The sequence below is a fragment of the Natator depressus genome, chromosome 27 (assembly GCF_965152275.1).
Source record: "Natator depressus isolate rNatDep1 chromosome 27, rNatDep2.hap1, whole genome shotgun sequence".
Classification (NCBI taxonomy): domain Eukaryota; kingdom Metazoa; phylum Chordata; order Testudines; family Cheloniidae; genus Natator; species Natator depressus.
The window spans coordinates 10,887,256-10,908,746 of record NC_134260.1 but is presented as its reverse complement, the minus strand read 5'-3'; the positions used below and the strand labels follow the sequence as shown (position 1 = coordinate 10,908,746).

Sequence of the window (21,491 nt, the reverse complement as noted above, 5' to 3'; positions counted from 1 at the left end):
CCCCCAAAGGCTTTAAGAGCCTAGGGGGCCTGCACTGCATTGGAAAAAGCTCCTATTCCCAGCCCACCAGGCCTTGGTTCTAGGCCTGTAGGGCATGTTGGGACCGGTCTTCCCACCGCAGTCAGGCCGGGGCGGGGGTCTGTAAAATCCCTTGCCGGCTCTCTGTTTGCAGGGAGATCAAAGCCCAGGCTCCAAACTCTGAACTCTAAGAAGAGCTGGCTCCCTTTGCAAGATGGCCTGAGATCTCCTCAGCCCTCCTGCATAAATCTAGCTAGGATGGTCCTTCGATGAGGCCTGCAACCCAACCTGCACCTGATGGTCCCTGACTACAAGCATCTGGGTAAGGTTGGCGAACAACAGAAGGCCTTATCTTGTTCCATTGAAGTGAATGACAAATCCCCCTTTTTGACTTTAATGGGAGCAGGATCAGGCCCCAAGGGTAAAGCTCTTTAGGGAAGGGATTATCTTTTTGTTCTCTGTTTGTACAGCAACCAGCACAGTGGGCTCCTGGTTCAGGACAGGTGCTAGTAGGGGTTATACAATACAAACAATAATAAAGACCAACACCAGGCATGGAGTTTATAATTATTATTGATTGGCAAGAACATGTATTATTAATAGGGCTGTTGATTAATCGCAGTTAACTCATGCGATTAACTCCAAAAAATTAATCATGATGAAAAAAAATTAATTGCAATTAATCAAAAATATTTAATACATTTCAATTGGCATTCTATTGTGTGATGTTTTTCTGCATTTTCAATTATATTGTGTGACAAGATGGCCGATGTTAGTCTGGTGGGTCCTGTGCTTTGCTTGGTGGGGAGCTAAGATGCCACCCTTTGCCCCTGGTCTTGGGGCACCAATGGCCCTGCTAGTGGCTCAGGAAGGTGGTAAAGGATGGAAGCAGGGGAGGGGTCTGGGTTTGCTCCTCAGTCTGAGCCCCAGTCCCTCTCAACCTCTGCAGGTTCTTACCCTCTTCCCCCTTGGGTGAAATACCTGCAGTCCTTAGATGCTAGGGAAGGGAGTCTCCCTCCCCTACTGAGGCAGGGTCTCCCTTACTTCAGTTCACTGATTTTTCCAAGTCTCACAGCACACCTCCAGACTCTTGTCCCTGTCCTTGTCCTTCTTCTTGTCGTCATCCTCCTCCTCCTACTTCTTTTTCAGCCAATTGCTAAGACAAACAAGTTTGTTTACATTTACAGGAGATACTGCTGCCTGCTTCTTATTTACAATGTCCCCTGAAAGTGAGAACAGGCGTTCGCATGGCACTTTTATAGCCGGCATTGCAAGGTATTTACGTGCCAGATATGCTAAACATTCATATGCCCCTTCATGCTTCGGCCACCATTTCAGAGGACACGCTTCCATGCTGATGATGCTCATTTAAAAAAATAATGCGTGAATTACATTTGTGACTGAACTCCTTGGGGGAGAACTGGATGTCTCCTGCTCTGTTTTACCCGCATTTCATGTTATAGCAGTCTCGAATAATGACCCAGCACATGTTCATTTTAAGAACCCTTTCTCAGCAGATTTGACAAACACAAAGAAGGTACCAATGTGAGATTTCTAAAAATAGCTACAGCACTCGACCCAAGGTTTAAGAATCTGAAGTGCCGTTCAAAATCTGAGAGGGAAGAGGCATGGAGCATGCTTTCAGAAGTCTTAAAAGAGTAACATTCTGACACAGAAACTACAGAACCCAAACCACCAAAAGAGAAAATCAACCTTCTGCTGGTGAGATCTGACTCAGATGGTGAAAATGAACATGCATCAATCCACTCTGCTGTGGATCGTTATCGAACAGAACCCGTCATCAGCATGGACGCATGTCCTCTGGAATGGTGGTTGAAGCATGAATAGACATATGAATCTTTAGTGCATCTGGCATGAAAACATCTTGCGATGCCAGCTACAACAGTGCCATGTGAGCACCTGTTCTCACTTCCAAGTGACATTGTAAACAAGAAATGGGCAGCATTATCTCCTGCGAATTGTAACCAAACTTGTTTGCCTGAGTGATTGGCTGAACAAGAAGTAGGACTGAGTGGACTTGTAGGTGCTAAAGTTTTACATTGTTTTATTTTTGAATGTTGTTGTTTTTTTGTACACAATTCTAACATTTGTAAGTTCAACTTTCATGATAAAGAGATTGCACTACAGTACTTGTATTAGGTGCATTGAAAAATACTTTCTTTTGCTTTTTACAGTGCAAATCAAAAATACAATACAAAGTGAGCACTTTACACTTTGTATTCTGTGCTGTAATTGAAATCAATATATTTGAAAATGTAGAAAACATCCAAAATATTTAAATAAGTGGTATTCTATTATTAACAGCATGATTAATCGCAATTAATTTTTTTAATCGTGTGATTAACTGTGATTTTTTTAATTGCTTGACAGCCCTAATTATTAACCTATAATAATTAATATTTGATTTGTGTGGTACCCAAAGGCGTGCTAGGTACTTCAGACAGATTGTATTTTAAGGTCAGGGCCATCCAATGGGTTAGATTTTACCTTTAGTGAATTGTATTGGCCCCTATGTTCTCTTTAAATTGTTGTAAGGATGCGCAGAGCAATCAGATGGGCCCTTATTATTATAAAGAGAAAGGAAGAATGAGAGAACAAATGCATGGAATATGTTTTTCCTGTGTTTTCAAACTCTGGCCAGACCATCTGGTTTCCAAATATCACTCTGTCACGTAGGACAGAGTGAGTATTGCAGGAACCCTGAGAACTGATTTGCAGATTCAGAAGTATTTGATGCCCCCTGGAGTTTCAGAATGACCTCTTCAGCCAGCTTTGGCAGACATCAGTTTTCAAGAGCCTAAACAGGAGATGAGCTCTTTTGAAAATCTGTTTCCAGTCTTGCGTGCTGAACATTTGACAATCTTGCTCTTTTGACGATTTGGACTCAAGAATAGAGCCAGGAACAAGGCAAAGGATTCTAAAAAGCAGAGATCTATCATTTAAATTGCATGTTCCCTTAACCTCCTTTTCCTTGCCTGCTTGCTTTTGGATTGTGAATTCCTGGCACCTAGCACTGTAGTGTGTGATACAGTTCATAATAATATGTATCCGATGAAGCGAGCTGTAGCTCACGAAAGCTTATGTTCAAATAAATTGGTTAGTCTTTAAGGTGCCACAAGTCCTCCTTTTCTTTTTGCAAATACAGACTAACATGGCTGTTCCTCTGAAACAAATGTATTTTATGTTACTAAAAGGAATTAGGTATTAATATGTAACTTCCTTCATCACACAGGATCCCACAACACTTTCCATACATGAATGCACTGAAATGCAACCACTTCTGTGGTGGAACAGGGCAGCTAATTGCATCATTTTCCCAAAAAAGTGGCTGTTGATTGATGTGCCTCTGATGTTGCAGAGGTGCTAAGTGCCCACAACGTCAGTTAGTCTTTGGAAGCTCCAGGTGGGGTAAGCACCTCTTACAGTCCAGAGCTGGGCACCCAACCTCTGCAGCCAATTTGGAACAAGTTATGTACATTTGTAGGAGTGAAGGCCCAACACTGAAATGCAACCACCTCTGAAGTGGAACAGCTGTCGCTGTTACTAACCTTCCAGAATTCACAGCCCAGCTGATTTAGAGGAGCCAATAAGAGGTTGAGCTGGACTGTCTGGCTTTTTAATTGGCTATTGTACATATCAATCATCGTCTGTAGTGACCAATTGCAGAATTCTACTGAAAAAAATCCCGCCTATTTTTAGTCCACTCCCCCCCCCCCCGCATTCACTTGTCAATCAATTACCAGTGGGCGATAGTTTGGTCTTCCGTCTATTGGTAAGCCGCATCGTCAATCAGAAAGCCGTCTTTCTATTGGTCTCCCAGATCCGTCCGTCATTCTCAAATCAGCCGCTCATTGGTGCAGCCGGCACTCCATCACTGGGTCCGATTGATCGGCGGAGACGCCAATCAGGCGCCAGTGGCTCTTGACTGGGCAGTGCCAGTGTGTCTGCGCTCCCATTGGCCAGGGAAGGTGCGGGTCGGGTGGGGATTGGCCGTATGGCAGCCGAGGGGGCGGGGCGTTCAGGGCGGTGCCCGGGCGGCCGAGGAGGAGGAAGATGGCGCCGTGAGGGGGTCGGAGCCGCCGCCGCCGCCTCCGCTCCAGCCGGGTCTGTGCACTTCGCTCACCCCTGCCCGGGGCGGGGGGCCGGGCGGGCAGAGCGCGGGAGCCCCCGCCCCGGGGCCCGAGAGCGGGGGCGGGGCGGAGCCGGGCCTGGGCTCCGGGGCCCCGGCAGCGGGGCGGGAGCGGCGCCGACCCGGGCGGAACGGGGACCCGGAAGGGGGCGTGGGGCTCCCTGCTCCGCCCTCCCCGGGCTGCGGGCGGGCGGCGCTTCCGGGGCCCGGGAGGAGGCGGGACGGACGGACGGGCGGGCGGGCATAACCCGCCTCCCCAAGGACCCGCAGCTCGTGCTGCGCCGGAGTCTCGGGGGGGCTTGCATGGTCCCCCGGGGCATTGGGGGGCGCCAGGGGTGGCGGGGGGGGAGGTTTGCATGGTCCCCCGGGGCATTGGGCTGGGTATTGGGGGGACCAGGGATGGGCAGGGAGGTTTGTATGGTTCCCTGCTGCATTGGGGTGGGCGGCGGGGGGTTTGCATGGTCTCCCAGCGTATTGGGGTGGGCATTGGGGGGACCAGGGATGGGCAGGGAGGTTTGCATGGTCCCCCGGTGCCTTAGGGGGTATAAGGGATGGTGGGTGGGAGGGAGGTTTGCATGGTCCCCCGGTGCATTGGGCTGGGTATTGAGGGGGCACTAGGGATGGGCAGGGAGGTTTCTATGGTCCCCTGCTGCATTGGGGTGGGTGGCATGGGGGAGGGAGGTTTGCATGGTTCCCCGATGCATTGAGCTGGGCACTGGGGGGCATTAGGGATGGGTAGGGAGTCAGGAGATTTGTGTGGTCCCCCGGTGCATTGGGGACACTGGGATTGGGCAGGGGGTACAGGGTTTGCATCGTCCTCAGTGTATTGGGATAGGGTGAGGGACATTGGGACCATGCCAATCTCCATACCCCTCAACCCCAAGTGCATTGAGGTGGGTGTGGAGGGCACTTTGTTCCTAAGGGCTTGGTGTGGCACCTTGGGTAAAGGGGTGAATAGGCTGCCCGGGGATAGGCATGGTGTATGGAGGGGATTAACTGGATATCTGCTTCCCTACAGTACATGAGGTATGGTGGGGGTGAAACTGACGGGGTTAGCAGGGGTGTGTGGGGATGTAGGGATTCTTGGTCCCTGGGTGCTTGGAGCTGGAGAACCTCACCTGCATGGGATGCTTTAGGAACCACAGTGTGCAGCAGGACTGATGCTGATGGAAGTCTCTGCAGGGCCTGATTACCCTCTCATTCCCTGATGCTGCTGGAGTCCCAAGGGCCATGTTGTGTTTACTATCAAGCAGTTAAAATATCCACACCCTCCAGATGTCTCCTACTGTCTGTTATAGGGAGGCTGTGAAGTACGGGTTTAGAGACCAGAGTCTGGGACCAAGTGACTCAAAACAATATCTTGGGGTTAGGACTATGTTAAATCTAACTTATAAGTGTGTGTGTGTGCAGGCATGTGCCCTGGGAGCCAGTCATCTGCATAACATGACATATATATTGTCAAAGCACCAGTAGCCATCTGTACTTTGTCCACGTTAGCACTCCCACTGTTACAGTACTATGAAACTGAAATAGTGGGGGATTTCCCTAAAAAGTCTATTGAGGTCAAAGCAATACAGCAGACTTAGGTATAGCAAAGTAAAATGTAAGTCTTGTGTTGTCTTAGTGCAACCTGATGTGCTGGTTACAAATTTGGTTATAGTGAAAACTTTTTCCTTTGAGGGAAAAGAAGGTGTTAAAGAATCAGAATTGATGATGAAGAAACTCCAGAACTAACATATTGAAGTTTTGGTGCTAGAGCGACCACTCAGGTTAAACGTTGTATCTTAAAAACAGTTTGCCTTAGTGATAAACATTTAAGAATATTAGAGGGGTGCTGTTAAGTTGAAATTGACACATTTTTAAAAAAATGGTTTTTATTGGAGATCACCCTTTGAATTCCTGAAAATAAATTTTATATAAAATTTTCAGTTCCCTTGTGGATATTTACAAGGGTCTTATAAATTAGTATAACTGGCACTAAAGAATAAGTAATATCTAGCAAAAAGAAATAAGGCACACATTTTACAGAGAGGATAATTAACCACTTGAGCAACTTATCTGTGGATGCAGTTGAGTTTCTATCACTTCAGATTTTTAATAAATCAGGATTGGATTCTCTCTCTCAGATGCATGCTTTACTTCAGCCAGAAATTATGGCTGGATGCTGAAACCATTTGATGAAATTCTCTGGTCTGTGTTGTGCAGGGGGTCAGACTAAATGATCACAGTGGTCTCTTCTGGCCTTAAATTCATAATATTTGTTTCTCCTTTGCTAGCTGCCTCTATGTCAGTGTTCTCAACCTTTCTAGACTATTGTACTGCTTTCTAGAGTCTGATTTGTCTTGAGTACCCCCAAGTTTCATCTCACTTAAAAACTGATTTGGTAAACAAGTAGACATAAAAATACAAAAGTGTCACAGCACACTGGTACTGAAAAATTGCTGACTTTCTCATTTTTGCCATATAATTATAAAATTTAAATATAAAATGGTACTTACATTTCAGGGTATAGTTTATAGAGCAGTATAAACAAGTCATTGTTTATCTGAAATTTTAGTTTGTACTGACTTTGCCAGTGCTTTCATGTAGCCTGTTGGAAAACTAGGCAAACATCTCAGTGAGTTGATGTACCCCCTGGGAGGTCTCTGCATACCTCCAGGAGTATGTGTACCCCTGGTTAAGAACTACTGCTCTACAGGGTAACAGTGAAACCAACTAAACACACAGTGCTTGCCAATCCACAGAGTAAACACACTGAAAAAATACTTTTTCTGTAACTTCTTTTAGGCTGTGTCTATACTGAAAATGCTACAACAGCACAACTGCAGTGGTGCCGCTGTGGTGTTCCAGTGTAAACGCTCGCTACAGCAACAAGAGGGGTTCTCATGGTGCTGTAGGTAATCCACCTGCCCAGAAGGCTAAGGTAGCTAGATTGACAGAAGAATTCTTCCGCTGACCTAGCACTATCTACACTGGGGGTTAAATTGCTTATTACATCTCTCAGGGGTGTGTGTGTTTCATCACAAGCTAATAAGAACTTAAGAACAGCCATACTGGGTCAGACCAAAGGTCCGTCTAATCATTACGATCAATTTTACTAAGATCCATTTTTTCTCCATTACTCTTAAATTTTGGACCTAATCTATCTGGCAGTCCTATTAAATGTAGAACTAGAGCTCTGCTCACCTACCCAATGTGCAGCTCCAAGCATCTTGTTGACACTAAACAAATAATACATAACCATTGTGAAGAATTGAGAAATAAAACCAAAATTTTTCTCTCAGCTGACTTGTGGGTTTAGGAATTATTTTTAAATTTCCTGAATCTGCTGTCTGACTGCAGTAAACATATATTTCTAATCCTCTGCAAAAGAGGAAGCTTCTGTCCCCATCTTTCAGTTGGTTTAACGTCTTATTCCTTTTTAGGCCTGTCCCCAGTAAGAACAGGGCCATGTTACCTAAAGCTATGATTTGGTGAGGTCAGCTGTAGCCACATGTACAAAGGCTGCTTTTGGTTAGGTGGATGTTCCTTTGTGTTTTTTATTTCCAGTGTAGTTTCTTTCACACATGAGCTCCAGCCATGCAATGTGATCCATATGGGTGGGAAGGATGGTTCAGTGGTTAGGGGGCCAGCCTGGGAACTGAGAATTGTGGGATTAAATCCCTGTTCCACCACAGACTTGCAAGCTCAGGCAAGTCGCCCAGCCTCTCTGTTCCTCAGTTTCCCATATGTAAAATGGGGACAATACTTTCCTACCTCAGAGGGGTGTTGTGAGAATAAATATATTAAAGATTGTGAGGCACTTGGATCCTACAGTAATGTAATAAGTACCATAGATAGATAGACCTTTTACACCTGCGTAGTCTTCATATCTCTATAGAAGACTGCCTGCGTAGACCAGATTGCAGGACTTGGAGACATGTCTTGCCACTTTTGGTACTGAGTATTGATAGGTGTGTTATGTAAGTATTTGCATAGGCTCTTTATACTGAGAAGGAAGTTGTGGATACAAAGGAAAATTTCCTGATGGCAGAGCTTCAATGAAAGGGGCTCATTGTCATTAGGGGAAAAAAACCCAAACCACTCTTCCCTTTATATCTTTTGTAGAATGTTGAAGATAATGGCAGAGTTTCAAAAAATTAAGTCTTGTGACAAGTGAAGCAGTCGCCTCTCAGAAAACCTACCAATCGTGCTGGTGTGAATGTTCCAGCTGGCTTCTAACAGGCGTTACTACTGGCTGGAAATGGGTTCTCATTGGCTGGCGCGATTGGTAAGTTTTCTTGTTCTTGTTCTACAGCTTGATTGCTCAGTTTGCAGTCCCGTGGAGTTTTTAAATGCATTCTAAACTAACGAAGAGAGCTGTTTAGCCTGCATGCTTAAAGACTCGGTATCTGGACAGTTAGCTAGTACGTACGTGTCCCTGGTTGTGTATCCTAGGGCAGGAACAAGTCCTAATTGTATTTGCTCAGATAACTCGATAAAAGAAACAACTCTTCAGCCAGCAGTCTTCCAAGGCAGAGAGCCAAAGGACAGTGGGAATGGGGTGGACAGAGAGGTTGTAACTTTGAGTGAGCGCTCTTTGACAGGTTCAAGGGGTGTTCTGTTCCGTTTGGCACTTGACTGTAGTTGTGGGTTTACAGAAGGGCAAAGTGACTCTGAATTGTTAAGTGACTTCTTGGTGAATAAGTGAGTAGCTCACAGCAAACTGCTGTTAGATGATGACAAATGGTGATAGTTTGCCAAGGAGGAACTTCTCCTGCTTCTCATAAAGGTCTGTAGCCCAGAAGACTACAGGCTTGGAAATATTTACTCTAGTAAATTATGGTTCTGTCCCCAAATCTGAATTGGACAGAGAGATGGGCTCCTGGAAGTTGCGTTTAAGTAGCCTACCATGCTGTAAGTGGATTTGTACTCTGCTGCCTTTTCAAAATGTCAAACTGTCACCAGGGGATGTTGGGAGGAAATGTTTGGGTGACAGATTAACACTGGGTTCAAACAGCAAACACACAGAGATGACTTCTCTCTCCACATTTATCCCCCTAATTGATTTATAAAGGTTAATGACACCCCCCCCCACGCCCCTTTAATGTGTTTCATTTTTTGGCCTGGCTTAATGTCACTCATGTGCCATCCAAGAAATTAATCCATAGCAGTTCCTGCTTCTGCTGAAAGGGAGGGTACAGTCATTTAGGTTGGGCAGGAGTTCAAGCTCCTGGTTTTCTGGGAAAAATCTGTCCTTTTATCAAAGGCCAGCGAGCTGGGCGCTAACATCTGATGCTTCGGTGGCTGAGAGGTTACCACAGTGAATGAGCAAGAGTGGCTTGAAGGGAATGGATGCCCTTCTGTCAGAACTGGTGCAAATAATTTCCAACTGATGATGTCCCAGGCTCTGGGATCTCTAAACTGACTCTCTGTGAGGATTTATGCACTTGGCCATGGCAGGATGTGAAACAGCCTTTGTGTAGCTTTGGGAGAAGCCTGGAGTCTTTCCTTAGTGTTGAACGGTCTGCTTTTGGGAAGTGGACTCCTTGGTGACTTGGCTTGGAACCCGCTAGCTCAGTTTGCTTGCTACTCTCTGTTTGGGGAAAGGTTCGGCATTGCTCAGAGAGAAGTTTTGTGTCTCTGCTGACCAACGATAGTTTTAAAGACTGGTCAGTAACATTCAGGGCAGTCAAAACAGCAAACAGGAGAATGAGGGCAAAGGACATTGACGTTACTAAGTGTTCTGGGTTTAATTGCATCTGAAATATATAAATAGCCTTTCTCCTAGCCCTGAGCTGTATTAAGATCTTATGACTGGCTCCTGTGTTGAGTAAAGTGTAGACACACACTGATTCCTAGAGTTACTCCTTAAACTGATAATCAAATTAAGCAGCACAGTATGTTAATTCACTAGGTCTCTCCATTGACCTACCTGTAAGAAATACTGATGTAATTCAGTTATATTTACTATTTATTATTTATACTGTGGTAGCCTGCAGGAGCCCCAGTCACTGACCCTGGCCCTATGGTGCTAGGTATTGGACAGACAAGAGGGTCCTGCCCCAAACAGCTTGTCATCTAGAGATAAGACATGAGACAGCAGGTGGATACCGACAGATGGGGGAGCAGAAGGAAACAATAAGACAGTCCTGGTCAGCATGATGGGCAGTGGCCTTAGCACACCAGCTGCCTAACCGTTGTCAAGTTTTTTAGAGGCATCATGGCCTAGGAGAGTTTGCAGGAGGTCAGGGGGGTGGCTTTGCGGATGGTTACAGATATCCTCCTTCCATATGTGAGAGGCAGTGTGGAAGAAAGTACTATGAAGCACTAGTCAAGAACTATCCATCTTGTCTGAATCACCGGAGAAGTAGTCAAATCTTGTAGCTGGTGGTAAATAGCCCCAGGGTTCACGCTCCTGGCATGTCAAGATTGTATTCCTTTCCTCCCATCTTTTCATAGGCTGAGGCAGACTGAGCTGTCATGTGCAGTGTGTCTCCGATTGTATAGAGACCGTGCCTGCCATTCTGTTTCTCTCCCATTGTGGTGTCTTCCTTTACACTGTTACTTAGGGTGTTGGTTGCTGTTCTTGGGGGGTGTGGATACTGCATCCTTGATTTGACTGCTATGGCTCATGGCGTGTGCAGGGTGCATGGGTACTGTACATCTCCCCAAGGTTGGGAGCTGAAGCTGGAGAGCTGCCTACCCATTCTGAGATCATTCCATGCTTTGCTGTGAGGACCCATCTCCTTGTAAATGGGCTGATTTTGCTCATAGCAGCAAAGCGAAGCAAACTGGAACTAAACGCTTCCCCTCCCTATTAGCTAAGACTTGGCTTCTCTATGTCATGAGTGGATCACTTTTCTTGGACTTCAGCATTTGCCTTCTGCTTACGGGGAGGCCGTGTCTTCACCAGGGGGAAAAAAGGCGGTTTTGAATCATTTGTTAGTATGCTAGTGTGGACTAGGCAATTGTTGTTTTTACAAGTGTTAGCTAGTCGAGATAAACCGTAGGCCCTCCCCGCATTCATCTCGACACTTGTGAAACTACAGACTGCCTTGTCCACACTGGGATTTTACCATGTGGTCCAAAACCAGCCTCTTTTTCCTAGTGCGGATGCAGCCTTTGGTTGGGGCTAGTGTATTGTCAGTGTTTCTGACAGAGGATGCCAGACCTTTAGGCCAAAGATCACCCCTCCCTTTGTCTCTGAGATGGGAGAGTGTCTGTGAACATCCATATTCCTCAAATGTCCATAACTCCCCATTTCAAATCCGTACCCTGCCAGTGATTGTAACGCAGAGAGTTCGGGCTTAGAAAAGCTCCCACTGGCATGTCTTCTAGGTAAATATTATCAAGCTATTGAGCCATACCAAGAATGTTAGGTGGGATGACCGGGGAATTTGCCAAAGGAAATATCATGGACGAAATGTCTTTTTGCTCCAGGACAAAAGACTCTGCAAGTTCTAAGGATTTAGGAGGGTCTTTTCCTGGCTTCACTGTATTTAAGCCTGTAACAAAGCAATCCTTTCTGCTGTGCTCATTGCAACCTTCCTCATTCCCTTCTGTCTCGCTGGAGTCTGCAGCATGAGCGTTAGGGCTGAGAAGTTGAGAACTTGCCCATTCCTGTCAGAAGGGTGTTAGTGGAGAAGCGCAAGTATTTCCATTAAGTGCTAACAGTATTAACCTTTTCACTGCTGACGGTCATACTGGAAACCTCCAGCGAGTGCTGGACCTGTCAGGTTCTGATGCTGTGTAACAGGAATATAGTATCTAATCAGAGTATTCAAATAATTGAGATGGTTGCTACTGCAGGCTCTGCTTCCATCTGCTAAATGTGTCAAACAAGCACTTTTCTTACCCTGTCTCCACCTAGTGTAGCCTCATCCTTGACCTGAGCTCTTCTCTCTTCCCATTCAGTTGCCTATTTCAAACTCTGTGTACTCCACTCTCTAGCTTTGGCTCTCATGAAATCATCCACCATGCTTTCTTGTCCTTTTGTTTTGAGTGCTGCAGCTATATGTCCTCCCTGTCCATCTGCACATTAGCATTTTCCTTTCGACCTCCTGCAGTTGCACTGCAAGCAGGGGACCTCCAGCAGAGAGTTATCCCATAATTGCATAATGACTTCTACACATTCTGCACCAATAACACACCAAAGTAATTGGCACTGACTCTGTTTCCAACCCAAAACAGCATTAAAACTTTACCCTGATAGAAAACTTGAGGTATGTCTACACTGCAAAAAAAAAAAACCCATGGCAGTGAATCTCCGAGCCCAGGTCTACAGCCTCGGCACTGAAAATAGCAGTGTAGACTGTTTGGACTCCAAAGCCCAGGGAGTGGGGTGGGCTTTAGAGCCTGAGCTCCAGCCCAAGCCAGAATGTCTACATGGCTGTTTTTAGTCTATAGACTCAGGCTCGGAGATGCCCTGCACAGGGGTTTTTTGGCAGTGTAGACATTACCTTAGAAGCAAACAGACTGCAACATGGACCTGCAGAGAGAGTACTGGACTGGGAGTCAGACCAGAGGATCTACTCTTCTTTCTGCTGCTGACCTTCTTCGTGGCTTCGGGCAAGTCTCTGGGCTTCTATTTGCCCGCCCACCCTTTCTCTGTCTGGTCTGTGTAGACTGTAAGCTCTTCAGGGCAGGGACTATCTGTCTCTTCCTCTGTGTTTGTAGAGTGCCCAGTGCAGCAGAGCCCCAACCTCCATGCAAGGCCCCTAGGTGCTGCTAATACACAAATAAATAATCGAGGAAATCCATCCATTTCCCTCTGTCTTCTGATCCTTTGCTTCTGTTTGCTGCCCATGGTGATGTAATGGTCCCTTCCACCATTAGCAACAATCCATGGAAAGGTTGAAATAACAAATGGCGAATTGATAAAATCCCACTTCATATGAAGGCGCACGCTGCCAGGAACTGAGCCATTCGTTGCGTCAGCGCTGATGATTTTGGAAGGCGAGATTAGTTCAGAGGACGGACGCGTTATGTGACTCCTTTAGGCGTCGGGGCTGGGGGTGATGCAGAAGGGCGAGAACTGTACTCCTTGTTGTCAACATTAGCCTTACTCCTCCTCCTGTGTGTTTCCTCCCTGCAGGTCAAGAGGACAATATGGCCGCCACCGCGGCAGTCAGTCCTAGTGAATACCTGCAGCCTGCTGCCTCCACAGCACAGGTGAGAGGGCGATTGCGTGGCTCCTTACTGTGGCATTGAGAGCTGCGGGGGACACACCACGCACAACTGCGTAATGTGCTTGTGAAACCATTTTGCCAGTGGCTGCTTTACTGCGCCCTCAGGGGATCAGCATCTCCTGCAGAGCTTCCTCCCCTGTCTCTGTAGAGGTTGGTGCTGTTGATTTGGAAGGAAGGGTGGCCTTGTAAATAGGGCTTTGGAGCGGAGCCCGCGAGCAGCTCCGGAGCAGTGGAGCTGCAGGTTTTTGCCTGGAGCTGGAGTGGAGCCGGAGCACAGCTCCAAAGCCCTGCTTGTAAAACACAGGACCGGAAGCCAGGTCTCCTGGTTTGTCTTCCTAGTTCTGCCACTGAGTCACTTTGTGGCCTTGGAGAAGTCCCTTCCCCTCTGTGTTTCATTTTCCCCATCTGCTTAATGGGTCTAGTAACACCAGCCTATCTCCGAAGGGGGATGTGCTTTGAGATCAAAGGCACTGGTGATGGGTAAGGAAGATTCTGACAGCTGTACAGAAACCTTAGAAGCTTGCTTTGTGTTTACATCACCTCTGAAACTGATCTGCTGCGTCAGCTGAACCAACTCAATTCGAACCCGTCTCTTCATTCCTGTCTCCTCCTCTAGGACTCTCAGCCATCTCCACTAGCCCTGCTTGCAGCGACATGTAGCAAAATTGGTCCTCCCGCCGTGGAAGCCGCCGTCACTCCTCCGGCCCCGCCTCAGCCCACACCTCGAAAACTTGTCCCCATCAAACCCGCACCAGTTCCTCTGGGTTCCAGTAAGAACAGCTTTGGGATCTTGTCGTCGAAAGGGAACCTCTTCCAGATCCAAGGGTCTCAGCTTGGGACATCCTATCCTGGGGGGCAGCTGGTTTTTGCCATTCAGAATCCAACCATGATCAACAAAGGGGCCCGCTCGTCTACGAACATCCAGTACCAGACTGTCCCTCAGATTCAAGCAGCAGGGGGGCAGACCATACAAGTTCAACAGAACCTAGCCAACCAGATTCAGATTATTCCCGGCACTAACCAAGCGATCATTACCCCCTCCTCTTCCACGCACAAGCCTGTGCCAATCAAGCCGGCTCCCGCGCACAAGGCCGGGGCATCGTCTGTGCAGAGTGCAAGCAATGTTGTCAAGCTGACCGGCGGTGGCAACATGACACTAACCCTGCCAGTTAATAACCTGGTGAATGCCGCGGACCCTGGCGCTCAGGCTCAGATCATAGCCGAGAGCCCGTCAAAGCCCTGTAAAAAGACTAGAAAGAAAGCCATGTCACCAGCCCAGACGACAGCCATGGCCGTGGCTGAGCAAGTAGAAACGGTGTTGATAGAGACTACGGCAGATAACATAATCCAGGCAGGAAATAACCTGCTGATAGTGCAGAGTCCTGGCTCAGGCCAGCCAGCGGTGGTGCAGCAGGTCCAGGTGGTCCAACCCAAGCAAGAGCAGCAGGTGGTACAGATTCCCCAGCAGGCCCTGAGAGTGGTCCAGGCGGCCTCTGCCACGCTCCCTACCGTCCCCCAGAAGTCCTCTCAGAACTTTCAGATCCAGGCAGCTGAGCCAACTCCTACGCAGGTACCCGGTCCTTAACCCTTTCTGGTGGGTACATCTGTGTCTGGGAGATCCACCGACGATCAGTGACTCAGCTGGTGGTGTGTAAGGAAAGCGGAGTGACCGGGGGGTACTGCATGAGATAGGAATCTCTTTGCAGGCGGGGTTTGTGTTTAGAAATACCTGGGCAACTTCTCCTTTCAAGCTGTGTATTGCAAGCCCAGATTTCCATGTTATGCGAGCATGGTGGTTTGATGTGTCGCGAGGGAGGTGGAAGGCGTCTTTTAGTCTGTTGTAGGGAGAGGGGTGGATGTGACTGGTGTGTGGCAAGCAGTTACCTTCCTGTGTGTTAGAAGCCTTTCTTGTGATGGATCCTTGCAGGACTTGCCTTATTTTTACATAGCCAACTCCTGATTCTTGACTGATCATGACTAGGTGGAGAGATCCAGGGCGACCCCAGCGCTGGGAGGGCACAGAAAACCCCTCTCGCAGGCTGGCCGTAGTGTACGTTAATTACATTTAATTCCTCGCAAATTGCGGACTTACTACGGCCTTGGGTGTCCTGGACCCGAAGCCCATCGTCCCAATCCTGTGAGTCACACGGGGCCGTATTTGTGCTCTGGCTAAGCGACGCCTGTCTGAGTCCTTTCCCATTTCCTTCTTCCTTCAGGTCTACTTCAAAACACCTTCAGGGGAGCTGCAGACCGTGCTACTTCAGGAAGCCCCGGCTGTGACGGTGGCCCCTTCTCCCACCTCCTGCAGCAGCCCCATGTCCCGCAGTGCCCAAGCAGGAGGAAGCTGCAAAAAGCCAGCTGCCCGCAAAGAGCGCCCCCTGCCGAAGATCGCCCCTGCTGGAGGCATTATCAGCTTGAACGCCGCTCAGCTGGCGGCTGCGGCCCAGGCGATGCAGACCATCAACATTAACGGTGTCCAAGTCCAAGGCGTACCTGTCACCATCACCAACACCGGAGGTGCGATATGCACTGTTACACGCTGGTGCTAGGGATGTGACGTGTGCTGATTGGGGAGGTGGGTGGGGTAGGGGGGGAAGAAACTATCTGAGCTCCCAAAGCCTTAAAGGTTCTGGGGGCCAGGAACTTCCTCTCTGGCTGCGTAGATTTCAGTTGGATCTTAAGCCAAGCCCTGGTGCCCGTGACTGAGTACTGCAGAGTGTTAACTGTCCTACAATTCTATAGTCCCTTTTGTCCCAAAAGATCCCACATTGTGTAACTCTGCAGCCCTAGGGAGGCCTCGCCTGATAGATCAGCTGTGCTGAGCCCCAGGCTCTACAAGGGTGCTTCACAGCCTCTCTGAGCTACCAAGTTAATTAATGAAAGCAGGGATTGATAGTCACGCCTGTCTGAGGGCTGACTTGCTCTGTTGGGTCCTGAACCAATCTCCCGAAAGTCCTGGTAGATGTACGGACCCAGTGAGTTTTAAGCTCACCTACTTATCAGACCACCCCGAGACTAGAGGCAGATGGTATGGAGAGCTGGAATTCCTGCTTTGTCCTAGTCTATCCCTGTCAGGTGGTATGAGAGGGTACTGTTCCAGCCCTCCAGCCGATTTCCTTCTTGATTCTTTTGCCTTTCAACTCCCTGTTGTTTAGGCAGCGGCTATTTAAAACAAAACCATTAGTGCTAGAACCCAAAAGCTTGGAATCCCAGCTTCCAAGCAGTGTAAAGTCTTCATCTCTTCTCTCCAGCACAGGGGTTCTCAAACTTCACTGCACCACAGGCCCTTCTGACAAGAAAATTACCATATGACCCTGGGGGAAGTAGGGGGCTGGAGACCGAGCCCCACCATCCTGGGTGGGGTTGGAACTCGGCCTTCAGCTTCAGTCCTGAGCCCCAGCAAGTCTAATGCTGGCCCTGGCAACCCCATTAAAATGCGGTTGCGGCCCACTTTGTAGTCCCGACCCACAGTTTGAGAACCACTATTCTAGCAGGTGGTGAGTTATTCCCTGCCACAGTCACATGGGGAAGGCTACTGCGAAGGTGCTTCCAGTAGTCAGACCACTACAGATGCTTTCAGGATCTCTAAAATTTTCCAAGCGCTGGTCACGGACTAGTGATTAGAAAGAAATCCAGTGAATTCTGAGTGGCTGAGCGTCCCAAGCCATGACAGCTCCTGCTTCATAATGCCCTTGCTGTTCAGTTCTGGACACAGCCCTGTGTCCCTTTCTTAGGGCAAGTGACTTTCCTACCATGCCAGAGAAAATATCAAAACCACAACTGCCATCCTGCATTTGTGCAGGCTGGAAGTAATGGTGAGTCTTAGCCCAGTCCCCAGATCTCTTTGGCAAAAGAGAGGTTGCAAATACTGCACTGCATTCAACTCCTCCTGTTCCAAGGTGGCATTGCAGACATAGCCGCTTCCTTTCATAGCTGACTTTGGAGAATCATGGCTCTGTGGTGTGCTCCATCACTGACTGCATCTGCCCCCAGCCAATGTGGTAGATCAACCCGTTGCTCTCAGTGGCACGTTTCTGCATTCCAGAGCTCAGCCGGGAGGTTTTTGCTGCAGGAAGCATCAGGAAAGGAAGTTCTGTCTGGGAAAAGGCAATCTGTTTTGTGATCCAGAAAGACCTGCTAGAGGGCTTCTTCCTCAGCAGGAAGTGGCAAGATTCCCAGCTGGATTTTTAAATTGAAAGCTGTTCTTCCTCGCTTGGCTAAACCAAAGCAGTGTAAAATACAGAACGGTTGCTAAGTGAACTGCCGCGATTTGTGGCTTGCACACAAATCTGTCCCGAAACCAGCAAATAAATGAATCGGCACTGGCCAGATGTTCACTCCTGTCTGCATCATCCACCATGGTGTAGTGGTTTCATGGTAAATTACCAGCTACCAGCTGAGGAGGCTAGTCCTGAGATGATGATGGAACCTTCCACCTCAAGGGTTGCAAGTTCAGATCCAGCCCAGGCTCTGCAGGGCCTGCTGGCTGTTCCATACATGAGATGAGTTGATGGGTGTCTCAGCCCAGTTTCCACAGTTGGCGCTTATTGGCCACTTCCTTGGAGGGCCCCCGTGGTGAAGCCAAGCACTGTGGAAGCTGAGCTGCCCTCTCTGCTGCAGAGAAAGGATCCCTGCAGAGCAGTTTTGAGGCCTGCTGAAGGGAAAGCATCTGCTCAGTAGCTACAGGGCTTCGGTCTGAAGAGGCGCTGAGCTGACCTTTTTCAGCAGCATTGAAGGATGTTGGATTTCCGTCACCCAGGGGCCCTGGGAGGATCAATTCCACTCGCTGACATTGACATCAGTTTTCTTCTTTCCAGCCCCCGGCGCGGCCCAGGCTCCCGCGTCCCTGAAGCCGGAGCTTGGAGCTGGCCCCTCAGGGTGCCAGGTAAGTCCCATTTTTTTTGTAAATATATTGCACGTTTTTTCAAAGTTTCTTTTTCGTTTCCTGTTTCGATTGTTCCCCCCGCCCCCAAGGGTTAAACTGAAAACTTTGAAAAACCGCACAGTATATTCAGAAAAAAGGGACTTGCCTCCCCCTTAAAGGGCCAGCACCACGGGGGGGTCCAGGGCCGTTGGGACACTGCATACTAGGGTGGCACAGAGGAGAAAGGAAGCAAAATCTGGGGGTGCTGAGTAGGGACTGGTCACATTATTGGAGCTGGTTCCTTTCCCTTTGCCAGGCCTCCTTTTTAAGGATTTGATCTGCTTAGGCAGCTGGAGCATTGCCTGTGTGGGGGAGTATGGGAAAAGAGGCGTGTACAACGCCAGAAGCAAGACGTATGCGTCTCCCCTTGGGGTTGGGGGTCTCCCAGGGGAACGCCGAGCAGCAGCCTTAATACCCTTCTCCCTCTGCTTCTCACCCGCAGGCCAGCAGCAGCTGACAGTCCAAAACGTGTCTGGCAACAACCTGACCATCAGCGGCCTGAGCCCAACCCAGATCCAGCTGCAGATGGAGCAGGCGCTGTCCGGGGAGATCCAGCCTGGGGAGAAAAGGCGGCGCATGGCATGCACCTGCCCCAACTGCAAGGACGGGGAGAAAAGGTGAGCGGGCAGATGGGGGCGGGACAGGTGATTGTCGGGGGGAGAGAGAGACAGTGCCAGCCATCTCTTCCCCTCCCTGCCCCCACATCAGCAAGAGTAACAGTTGCGATGGTTTCCTGTCCCTGCAGGTCAGGGGATCAGGGGAAGAAGAAGCACATCTGCCACATCCCTGAGTGCGGCAAGACTTTCCGCAAGACCTCGCTGCTGCGGGCCCACGTCCGCCTGCACACGGGCGAGCGCCCCTTTGTCTGCAACTGGGTCTTCTGCGGGAAGCGGTTCACGCGCAGCGATGAGCTGCAGCGGCACGCCCGGACGCACACAGGTCTGTTGCCCGCCGCCCCTGCTCCCCATCTCCCGTGTCCCACCAGGAGAGCCCTGCCGTGTCTCGGAGCTGGTCTTGTGGGACTGTCTCCCCCCTCTCCTGCTTCCGCTTCACCAGTAACCCCAGAGCATGCTGCCGCCTTGCCCGCCGAGCGCTTTGCTGACTAGGTGATGGGGAGGGGGGCTCCAGCGCATATGGGGTCTCTGCTGCTTTCGTGTCGCCCCAACTGCAGCTTGGCACAGATCCATCATCTCCCTGCAGGGGGAGGGACGGGGTGCTAGCTGTACACACGGGGAGCTGGGCGGGAAGGGGAGCATGCATCGGTGCATTCCCCCTTCCCGGCACGAGGACGCAACACGCGCCCTTCTGGGCGTAAGTCTAGAGCTGGAGCGATCGAGGCTCGGCTGCAGCAGCAAGCACTGGCCTCTGGCGCATTGAACGTTGCTCTTGTTTCCCTGGCAGGTGATAAGCGTTTTGAGTGTGCGCAGTGCCAAAAGCGCTTCATGAGAAGTGACCACCTGACGAAGCACTATAAAACCCACCTGGTCACCAAGAACTTGTAGGGTTAGCGGCAGCCAGACGCGGGGGCCGCCAGCTGGCCCTCTAGCACTGGCTAAGCCCCGCACTGTCATGGACAGTCCCCGGCATGGGTACGGCGTAGGGGTTGGGCAGACGGCCAGCCTGGGACTCCACAGCCGTAGTCACACTCCTGGCTTTGATACCCTCCCAGAGGTGTCTGCGCGGGGAGAGGAGTCATTGCTGATCTTCCTTCCTCGGAAGCCATCCGCCTTCCAGCACAGTCCTTGGGAATCCAGCTCCTTCCTCCGCAGAGTGCGTCAGAGCCGGACATTGATTGCACGGGCCGGGACGAAGGGGAAGCCCTTATTTCCAAAGGAAAATGCTAACGTGGGTGCGAGCGGCAGATGCTCCTCGCTGCGTCGCGGGCTGGGGGGACTGAACAAGCCGTGCCGTGCCATCCTCATGTAAACGGGACAAGGATGCCGGTGAAACTTTCTCACGGTGCCCCCCACTCCCTGCGCTTGTGAAGCTTCGACACAGCGGGGGGCAGCACCCCAGACAGCCCACCTGGCGCTCTGCGGCACATTCCTACTTTATATTTAAAATCTATAAATATCTATAAATATCTCTCTCTATAAACTCCTTTGGAAGGCCCTTTTTTTCTATGGAAATTGTTGCCTTATGCTCCCAGCTCCCAAGTATGAACACTGTGTATCGTGAGTGCTTTTTTTTTTTTTTTTTTTTATTTAATTGCGCCCGTTTGATAATCTGCCCTCCCAATCCTTTTCCCTCCAAAGTTCTTTTCTAATTATGAATTGAAGAGGTTTTTTTCCTCTCCGCTGATTTATTTTTCCTTTTCATTTCTCAGTGACATGGCATTTCCTTTTGAATCTTGGATCTTTAAATCCTCTTTTGCCCATAATGCCAACCCCCACCCCCGGCAGCCCATCACTGTGTATAGTGTATATTGTATCATAGACTATATTGCTTCCGTGTTTACTACATGTTTCAAAAACATATGGCTTGTTATTTTTGAGCTTTTAAATTAAAAAAAAAATCCACTTTATTTTTTAGTTGTAACTGCTTGAGGTATGTTTTATGAATTAAGTGACAGATCTGTTATTCTTTATTAACGATGTAACTGGCTGGCTGGTGAAGAGTCAGCCAAGAGCTTTTTCTTGCTAAATAAATTTAGTTGCCAGAGGCAAACCCAGCATGGGAAGCAAAGGATCCTTTGTCTTGTAAGCGTGACGCCTGGTAAGAGGGACCAGTTTTTGGGGAGAGGTGAGATGGTTAGTTGGGAGGTGACCAGGTCAGTTGTTTGTATCACAGTAGCACCAAGAGACCTGCTGAGATTTCAACCCCGTCCACTGGAGCCACCTACATTGTCAGCTCCTTGGGGCAGAGACAATCTACCTAGTCAAGGCAAAAGCTGGGAGGAGAAAGGTCGGGGCACAGAGGGGAAGTGACCTGCTCAAGGTCAGTGGGAGAGCTGGGAATGGAACCCAGGTGTCCTGAATCCCAGGCCAATGCCCCACCCACTGGACCACACTGTTCTTTGTAGTAGGGCCCCATTGTGCTAGGAGCTGTGCGTTAGAATAAGAGACAGTCCTTGTTGCAAAGAGCTTTACAGTTGCTGCCCACTGGCTTTCGTCTTTTGGAGCATCTCTCTATCCTCCCGAGCTTTACCCAAAAAAGGATCCCGTTGGTACAGTCAGGCCGGACCTCAGAACCATCTGTGGGTCTGCGAGTCCTTCCCTGGATAGGGCGA

The 21,491-nt window shown here is 49.1% G+C and overlaps 1 protein-coding gene across 4 annotated transcripts; it reads left to right on the top strand.

Moving 5' to 3' along the window:
• Positions 1 to 4,063: 4,063 nt before the first annotated feature.
• SP2 (Sp2 transcription factor) lies at positions 4,064 to 20,478 on the top strand. 4 transcript variants are annotated; one of them, XM_074940702.1, is made up of 8 exons: positions 4,071 to 4,143; positions 8,276 to 8,438; positions 13,245 to 13,321; positions 13,955 to 14,908; positions 15,555 to 15,855; positions 18,705 to 18,879; positions 19,008 to 19,201; positions 19,664 to 20,478. In XM_074940702.1, exons 3-8 carry the CDS (start codon positions 13,259 to 13,261, stop codon positions 19,762 to 19,764), a joined length of 1,788 nt encoding a protein of 595 aa, XP_074796803.1. In that variant the 5' UTR covers positions 4,071 to 4,143; positions 8,276 to 8,438; positions 13,245 to 13,258; the 3' UTR covers positions 19,765 to 20,478. The 4 variants fall into 4 exon arrangements, with proteins under 4 accessions (XP_074796801.1, XP_074796799.1, XP_074796803.1 ...); XM_074940698.1 differs by lacking the exon at positions 19,664 to 20,478 and having other exon boundaries at positions 4,069 to 4,143; positions 19,008 to 19,643; XM_074940699.1 differs by lacking the exons at positions 4,071 to 4,143; positions 19,664 to 20,478 and adding an exon at positions 5,354 to 5,533 and having other exon boundaries at positions 19,008 to 19,643.
• Positions 20,479 to 21,491: the final 1,013 nt, after the last annotated feature.